An 8716-nucleotide genomic window follows, 5' to 3' on the forward strand; every position below is an offset into this window, starting at 1 on the left:
CCCTCCCCCTCCCCCTCCCCTCCCCCTCCCCCTCCCCCTCCCCTCCCCTCCCCTCGCCCTCACCGCAGCGTCCAGGTCCTTCTGGCTGTACTGCAGCACGTCCACGATGGGCCCCACGGGCAGCAGCGGAGCCCTGGGTCCGAGGTCACAAGAAGCTGGGCCGAGCGTCTGCAGGGCGACAGAGACTGGCTGGGCCGCAAGCTCCCCTGGCACTCCTCTCTGCCCCGTCGGCTCCCCAGATGGCACAGCGCGGCCCCCCTCGGCCCAACGGACCCCTCAAGCCTTCAGATCCACAGCACGTGAAAGCCGGGCCCTTAGAACAGGTGTCTCTTTACACCAGAGGGGACGAACCACTTACGGGAATGTCCGGGGCTCCTGCGAAGTCCAGGTCCAGCAGCTGGGCCCCCAGGGGGCTTCCCGAGGAGTGCGCGTCTGTGCCCCGTGCACTGAGACCAGAAGAGAACACGCATGCTCTCTGTGTGCGTAGGGGTTGGCCCAGACTCTCCCCCAGGGCCACGGGGTCAATGTTCGGGACACGTGGGCCATGCAGCCCATCAGGCCGCCCACCTCTGCTGTCGGAGGGGCCGCACGGGCACAGAAGAGCACAGACCCGCTTTCACACTTGTTTACAAGCTCGGCCAGGGCAGCTGGGGCCCGGCCACTGTCTCTGCCCCCCTCCCTGCGGCTGGGCGCTCCCGTCGTCACACGGCCCGCGTGGATAGGATTCCCACCCGCCCCAGCGCACCTGCTGGGCTCCGGGGCCACAGGCGCCGGCCCCCGGGGGCTGTCCTGCAGGAGCGGGTCAAACTTAAGGTACAACGACTGCTTCCTCAGGGCCGACTCCTTAAACTGCAGGGGAGGAAGCAGGGTCACCGGTGCCCCCGACACGACAGCCTCCACGCCCTGCCCCACGTCCCGCCGGGAGCCGCCCTGACCCGAGTGGCCTGCGGGGAAGAGCGCGGAAGCAGCCGGGCCGCCCACCACGTCCGGTGAGACGCGGACACTGCTCGCGGTTGAGGCATCGCGGCCCGGGGCTGTTCGAGGAAGAGCCCCCTTAGAGACCCGCACTTGAGGAAGGCTGCGTGAAGGCGCCCGGGAGCTTACCGAGGACGCCCCGAACTGCTCCAGGTAATCCACCTCGGCCCCCGTGCCTAGAACTGAAAGGGAGGCGCCAGCTGCCAGCCGCATCCCACGGGCCGCCCCCGCGCCCCGGGCTCGGGGGAACCAAGGCCAGCTCGGCACCCCGCCGCCAGCACTCGGGCTGTGCACGCGGAGCGGCCCCCCTCCCCGTCCACCCTTGCCTGACGGCCCTTTGCTACAGAGCGGGGTTGCTGCCCTCAGGCTCAGGACGCTAGGGGCTGCATGGTTCCGTGGGGCCGTGCCGTGTCCCGCAGGCTGTTGACAGCACCCCCGGGGGCGTGACAACCAAAAGCGTTCCCTGGGGTCCAAATCGCCCCGGTTGAGAACCACTGTGTAGAACCACCCTAAAAAGGTCCTTTAATTTCTGATAATATGACCTTTGCTTAAAAAACCTAAGGGTAACTCACACCATAGACAAAAATTAACTCAAAATGGATCAAAGACCTAAATATATGAGCTAAAACCATAAAATTCTTAGAAGGAAACATGAGGGCAAATCTCCATGACATTGGATTTGGCAACGATTTCTTAGAATTGACACCAAAGCACAAGCAGCAATAGAATAGACTGGGCTGGAAAGTTAACATTTGTGCTTCCAAGGACACCATCGAGAAAGTGAAGAGAGGGGCTCCCCTGGTGGTCCAGTGGTTAGGAATCTGCCTTCAAATGCTGGGGACGTGGGTTCGATCCCTGGTTGGGGAACTAGGATCCCACATGCCGCGGAGCAACCAAGCCCGCTCACCACAACTGCTGAGCCCGGGTGCCCTAATGAAGATCCCGAGTACCGCAACTAAGACCCGACGAGCCAAATAAAGAAAGAAAGCAAAGAGAGAACTTTCGTGAATCATGTACCCAAAGAAGAATTCTTACCTAGATTATACAACAAATCTTTACAACTCAATAAAAAAAAAAAACCTCAACTAAAAAACAGACAAAGGATCCGAGCAGATGCTTCTCCAAAGAAGAGACATGAAAGGTCAACGTCAGTCAGCAGGGAAACAGACCAAAACACGCCGAGACTGCACTGCACACCCACCGGGACAGTGGGGTGCAGACCTGGACCCTCAAACAATGCGGGGGCAGAGTAGAGGGTGCGGACCCTCTGTGGGGAACAGCTGAACGGCTCCTCAAACAGTTACACAGTTACCACGTCCCCCTCAGGGTACGTCTGCCCCAAAGAGATGGGAAACGTACGCTCACACAAAACACGTATGTGAGTGTTCCCAGCAGCCTCGTTCATATGAGCCAGAGTGGAAATCAACTGGTAAAAGAAGAAACAAGATGCGGTCTATCCAGACGGGGGCTATTACTCGGCCATAAAAGGAAGTCCTCCCACAATGTGACACAAGGACTTGGAAACGTCACAGGACACGAACCCCGAGTCACGTGTCTCCAGGGTCCCTGGTGGGGTGAGCAGGCTGCCCCAGTGGAGCTGATCCACGGTTCCTGGTCCCGCCCACACGGGGAGGACCCCACAATGGCCCTGCCACACAGAAACTCTACACTCCTCTCCTGCCTTCTCTAGGCCTGGGGGTTTTAAGTGACCAAAACTGGGATCCTGGCGAGCTGCCTCCTGTCCTGTAAAGCGCCTCAGCTGGAAGTCCTCGCTGAAGGCAGCTCAGACCCACGACTCTTCCACCCCCCTCATCCCGGGTGCGTGGACGGGCAGGGCTTCTCCTTTTATCTCTACAGGGTCTCCTTTCAAACAGCACTTCGATTCAGCGAGTTCCTGCTGCCTCCTGTGTCTGTATCTGTACCACCTGAGTCAGTCAGGTCTGCTGTCTGTTTTTCTAAGTTGGCCTAAAATTCTTTTTTTTTTTTTAAAAATATCACAGATATTAGTCCTGTTCTCCTGAAAATGCCCGTCATTTGACAAACCAGAAGTTTCCGTGTGAATCGCTAAGTCACGGGACGGGGTTGCCTTCCAGATGACCACCCGCGGGCGCCACGGAACACGGTTCTAGCACCCTGGCCTCGAGGACGGGTGAACGACGTACCCTCGGCGGGGTCCCAGAAGTGCTCCCCGCTCAGGTTCAGGCTGGGCTCCGGCCCCCGGGGGGTCGGGGGTGTGGGGTCAGTGGGCACGGTCGGCGGCTTGCTGCCCGGGCTGCTGGTGGGAGCCGACGCCCCCGGAGCGTCTGCGGTCCCCTCCTGGAAGGGAGGGCAGGGGCTCGTCAAGACGAGGGGCGTGGGGGGAGCGGGGGAAGCGGCGTGTCCCACCGCCCAGCCCCGGGCACCGCCGGCCGGCCTCTGCCCCGTGGCGATCTGCAGACGCGGCAACAGCAGAAGGACGCCCGCCCGCCCCCGTACCTCGCCCGCCGCTTCTGCCGTCCCTGCCGAGGTCTGCACCCCCGGTGTGTCATCCGCCGAGGCCAAGAGCGCCTGCCTAAAGAGACGGGGTCAGCATGGCCCGCGCCCCACGCCTCCCCGTCCTGCACCGAGCTGCCACTGGCCTCCCCCAGGAGCCAGGCTCGAGGCCCAGCCGGGTGGCCCCGCAAAGCCATCCCCCCGACCTCACTTGCAAGAGAATCGCTCCTCAGAAGCAGACAAGGCACTCTGAGGTCATTTGAACTCAAAAAAAAGCAAACCACAAGGATCCATTTATCCTTTTTACCAGGAAACTGCAACAGAAGCCGGTGCTGGACGGCTGGGCGCACCCTCGGCCACTAAGCGGCGTCCCCGGGGAGTGGGGACAGGCCTGAGGCGGGGCTCACACCGGGAGACAGCTCCCCCGAGCTGCGCCGCGAGAATCCTGGGGCTCTCGGCTGGGTATCTTGCTAGACCTTCCGGATGCGTCACAGGGAACGCATCTCAGACAGCGCGGGCGCCCCCTCCCCGCTATTCCCCAAGAGCTGTCTGTGGCAGCTGCCCCGGGGCCCCTGGCTCAGGGCTGCAGGTGGCATCTCTGATCTCGCGCCCACCCCTGCCACCCCGCGCTCACCGGCTTGGAGACGAGGCCTCTGTGGCCGGCCCGCTCTTGGGGTGCTCTGGGGGCCGGGCCTCTCCGTCACCTCCGGCGGGGTTACAGTCTGGGTCATCCAGCTTGTCCCGGTCCAGGCTGTTGGACCCGCGGGGCGGGGGATCGGGACCCTCGCCCACCTCCACGAGGGCCTTTTCCTCCTTTTCCTGCCTTGCCTCTGGTCTCCTCGAGGGAGGTCTGAGAGCCGGGATCGTCCCTCGTTTCCTCAGTGGCGGCGGCCTTTTGCTGGTGGCATCAGAGAAGTCAAATTCCAGCCTTATGGGCTCACTCCTCAAAGAGTCGGCCGTTTGGCCTTCAGCCTCCTCCCTCTGAGGACTGGGGAACGTGGCGCCTCCAGCCTCCACGGGGCCAGCTGGGGCGTTGTCCGCGCGGCTTGTAGTGACCCTGGAGCCCGCTGGGGCCTCGCTAGGCAGGCCCACGAGGGGCTCTGCTCCGCGGGCCCCCCCGGGGTGGGTGCTAGGAGCCGAAGGGGCCCCGGCAGAGGGGCCAGGGACCCCGGTCGAGTTGTCCCCTATGGCTCTCAGCGGGTCCTCTGCTCTGTCCTGGGGCGCCACCCCGGGAGGGTCTTCTAGAATCGTGCCGCTAGAGGTAGCACTCTCCCCTAAGGCGTGAAGATGGATGCGCTCTTCCCGGGTGTGCTCAGGGCTGCCCGACGTTTGTCCTGGAGGTGCCTCTGGGTTTTCAACACTTTCGGACATCTGGGAAGAGCTTGCAGGACCCAGGCAGGCCAGGGGAGCCAAGGAGGGCCCGCTGCCATGCCTGTCGTCAGAGGCTGGTCTCATGTCCTCTGAAGGGGGGTTGGCATCGGCCACTGCTGGTTTCTGGAGAACTCCATCGGTCGTTCTAGTGTCTGTTTCCTTGGTGAACTGTTGGCTTTTTAGAAAGACTTAGTTAACACTACGGAATCAGTTAGGTTTTTAGTTAGATTTTAGTCCACGTGAAAACATTAGCTAAATACAGGGAAAAAAAGAGCATTTGGTCAACCCTCTCCTCAGCATTAACCTTCACAAGTACATTCCCACAAGTCAATGCTGGCGGGCCACCTAGAGACACAGGTGACTGAGAGAGAGGAGAAACCTGACTGACAACAGCCAAGGTTGAGGTCCTCCCTGCCGGCCTGTTTTCCCCTTTTGGTTGGGACCACCAGCTACACGGCCAGGGACAGTCAGGGCACACCAGGGTCAGGCTTCCCGCTGGAGACAGAAAGGCCAGGTCAAGGACGCTGCCTTCACAAGGAGCAGGGCCCAGCTCCCGGGTCCTCCTGGCCCCTCCACGCCCCTGCTCTGTGGCTGGAGCGGCTCAGACCCGGGGGCCAGGAGGCAGCATCTGAACAGCTGGATTTCCCTTCCCTCGTGGGGACTGTTACAAAAAAACAGTATTTGAGTCACTCTAATCTCATTCAGCTGAATCTCAAAATGAAAACTAAAAAATTGAAGTTGAAAAGTAGCAAGGAAACCTGGGGAGAGGGGGAGATTCCGGTTTGAGGAGTTTCCAGCCATGGGGAGATACTCGGCCCAAAGACATTTCACTGGAGCGAGATGAAGGGTATGTTAGTAACCTTTTGCTTTTATACCTTTTTCTGCACATCTGAAATCCGTTTAAAAGAAAAAGCAAGTTTTAAACAGTTTAAGTCAGCGAAAGTCAGAACAAAATATGACAGCGAGGCCCCTTCCCACTCTGGATGCAGAGGGCCCCTGGGGGCGCCAGCCGGGTTAATTCAGCCTCATCTGGGGGTGAAGAGCCACCGCCAGGGTCCTCGTCTCCAGACAGAGGCAGGAAAAGCCTTGGCATTCACATTGTCGACCACCTCACGCAAGCTAACCACCTGATGCCAGGCGAGGCTGCAAAGAAGCTTCTGCTGGTTAAAATCAAGTGTTTCAAATCTGATTCATCAGGCCACACGTGTTCTGGTCCGATTACACAACAGACGGGTTCCTCTGCCTTTAGCAGTAAGTGCTATCTGTAAGCTTTCTCCAGGGCTTGCTGCTGAGGACAGCAGACGGACCTGCAAGCAGGAGACCCCAGTGGAATGCTAAAAAAGAAACAAAGCCACAGAGTGTCCCTCCTTGGAGATTCGGCCAGGACATTTCATGAAGTTAGAGAAACAAAACCAAGGCCAATTTGTTGGCAAGAGCACAACAGAGGACAGAATGTGAAATTTAAACTTCCTGTTTTATCATTCACTTCTCCAACAACAAACGACTTCGGAGGTGCTCTGGGCCGCTCGCTACACAAACCCAGAGCAGAGACCAGGAGGAGCCCAACCGGATGCGGCGGATGAAACAGAATTTTCCTGCCAAGTCCATCGGAGAGGTTACAAATTGCAGTACCTCAAACAGTGCCAGCACTTACTTCTCTTTCTGGGTCCAGACTTGATGACAGTTTTCTAATCCAATGGTGTCGCCCAGAGCAAAACAAGCTTCAAGCTTGCTACCCATGCTGGGACTTAAAATCCTGTGTGTCTGTGGATCCCGCAGAGGTGTCTGAAAAGTAACCTGTCGGGGAGGGAGGAGGGCACCTGTTCAATAATTCAAGTCTTCAAGCACCACGCTGGCAGCACCGTGCCCTGCCCTGCCAGCTCAGTAAGCCACCGGGAAAGCAGGTGACCTCATGTGTGATGCACGGTAGATAGTACACAGAGGCAAGACGTGCTTACCTTCATAGCTTTGGCTGTGCTCTTAGGTGGTACATTTTCTTTCTGTGACAGACGGAGAACAGATGATCTTCCGGTAAGTTCCGGTGGTGAAAACAGGAAGTCGCAGTTTTCTGTACTTTTGTCACCAGTGACATTTTCGTCACTGAAGATGTGCAGACTCATTCTGAAAAGCAGATAGTTTTGTGTCAGGAGCAGGGCAGTGACACCACGTTGTCTAGACGCACATATGTGAAAGTGACAGCTGACCCCACAGTGCTGCAAGGAGGACGTCCGCCTTCCTGCACAGGTGGGTCACACCTCAGGCAGTGTGTCCTCTGCTAGGCAGTGTGTCCTCTGCCAGGCGGTCCCCATCCTGCTCTGGGGGAGCTCCCACCTCCCAGGAGCAAGAGCTAGAGGGGCTTTCAGCCCACAGGGCAAGGAGGAAGACCCAAGTGCTCAAAATAACTCGAACTTTGTGGGTAAAAGTTGGGAGACAGATAAGGGCTGATCTGTGGCAAAACTGCAAGGGGCAGAGGAAGCCTGGGCCTCCGCACAGGCCTCAGCATCAGAGGTGGAGCAGCTGCCAAGTTAGTGGACAACAGAAGCAGGAGGGGGCCTCCCTGGTGGTCCAGTGGGTAAGACTCCGCGCTCCCAATGCAGGGGGCCTGCGTCCGATCCCTGGTCGGGGAACTAGATCCCGCATGCAAGCCGCAACTAAGAGTTTGCATGCCGCGACTAAGACCCGGCACAGCCCAGGTAAATAAATGAAAAATGAATAAGTAATGCAGTAAGATGCTCTTTTAAAAAAAAAAAAAAAAGAGAAAGGAGAAGGAAGAAGAAAGAGAATTAAAAAAAAAAGAAAAGCAGAAGAGGGCACAGCAGCTTGCTCTCCACCCACGGGGCTGGGAAACAGGGACTGGACTAGGGCGTCAGGAGGGCCGAGGCTCAGAGGAGGAGCTAGAGAAAGTAACAAGCAGCAGGTGCAGAGTCACTTGGGGGCAGTCGAGGAGCTTCTGCAGCAGGGGCCTCCAGTGGGGCCCAGAAGGTTCTAGAACAATCCCATTCCTCCTTCTGAAGCCCTCATAATGGTCAACACCGTGGCGTTCCCAACTTCGGAGACACCAGAGCACTGGGCATTAACCTGCTCGGGGGCACAGGTCCTTGCTGGCAGTGGGGGCCCTGGGGACTGTGGCTGGAAGAGGCCAGGTGGCTGGGGCAGGGAGAGAAAGGGTGGCCTGAAAAGAGGTGAGCTCAGCGTGGGAGGTCAGGGTGACAAGCCACCTTAAAGGGCGCGGGGGTAGGGCGCTGCGTGTGGAGGACTCGGAGGGAAGGGGGCGGTCAGAGCTCTGGCACCGGGCCAGGGTGGAGTGGTCTGCCCTGGCTCGGCAGCAGCCCGCACCTGCCGTGTGGAGGCGGGAAAGATAAGCCTAAGCCAAGGGTCACTATCAGATTTGGCCTGAGCAACGGGGTAAAACGGGGAAGGGGGCTGGATGGCTGGAGGACACAGAAGGGAGGCATCTTGCCGGAAGACGCCCTTCGCCTGGGGAAGGCGGGAGAACAATGACAGCAGCCTTTAGGAGTTTGGCTTCTATAATGATGGGGCCACGGAGGGGGCTCCTGAGCAGAGAGAGCCCGGCCAGGCGGGGAGGAGGGCTGGTGGCCGGGGGCGAGCGGGTTCTCCGGAATCAGCGGGGCGGGGAGCGTGGAACCCAGGTTTCCACAGCAGGTGCGTCAGGAGTCAGGTGCTGCAGGAGTCGGTGAAGGCTCTCAGGTGGGGCTGCGCCCAGAGGAGGGGCCGGAATTAGGAGGCCAGCCTTGGGCGCAGAGCTGCAAGCCCGCGGGTATTCAGAGGCGGAGACGTGTCTCTGCAGGTCACAGCCACGGGTGGTTTGCGGCTGGACGAGGTCACCGGGAGAGGGAGAGGAGAGGCCGGCGCAGCGGGGCGGGGGGGGGGGGGCTCC

At 59.3% G+C, this 8716-nt stretch overlaps 1 protein-coding gene across 1 annotated transcript in view; it reads right to left on the reverse strand.

Annotated features, from left to right (window-relative positions):
* Positions 1-8716, reverse strand: part of TACC3 (transforming acidic coiled-coil containing protein 3) — a 12279-nt gene that overhangs the window by 2882 nt on the left and 681 nt on the right. Inside the window, exons 2-10 of the mRNA XM_024119423.3 lie at positions 6777-6939; positions 6473-6615; positions 4082-4993; positions 3451-3526; positions 3138-3291; positions 1105-1157; positions 746-849; positions 359-446; positions 64-168 (exon numbers count right to left, since the gene is read on the reverse strand). Coding sequence (XP_023975191.1) covers positions 64-168; positions 359-446; positions 746-849; positions 1105-1157; positions 3138-3291; positions 3451-3526; positions 4082-4993; positions 6473-6615; positions 6777-6938 — 1797 coding nt within the window. The 5' untranslated portion in view covers position 6939. The remainder of the gene's footprint in view (positions 1-63; positions 169-358; positions 447-745; positions 850-1104; positions 1158-3137; positions 3292-3450; positions 3527-4081; positions 4994-6472; positions 6616-6776; positions 6940-8716) is intronic.

This window comes from Physeter macrocephalus, chromosome 7 (assembly GCF_002837175.3).
Source record: "Physeter macrocephalus isolate SW-GA chromosome 7, ASM283717v5, whole genome shotgun sequence".
NCBI classification, from domain to species: Eukaryota; Metazoa; Chordata; class Mammalia; order Artiodactyla; family Physeteridae; genus Physeter; species Physeter macrocephalus.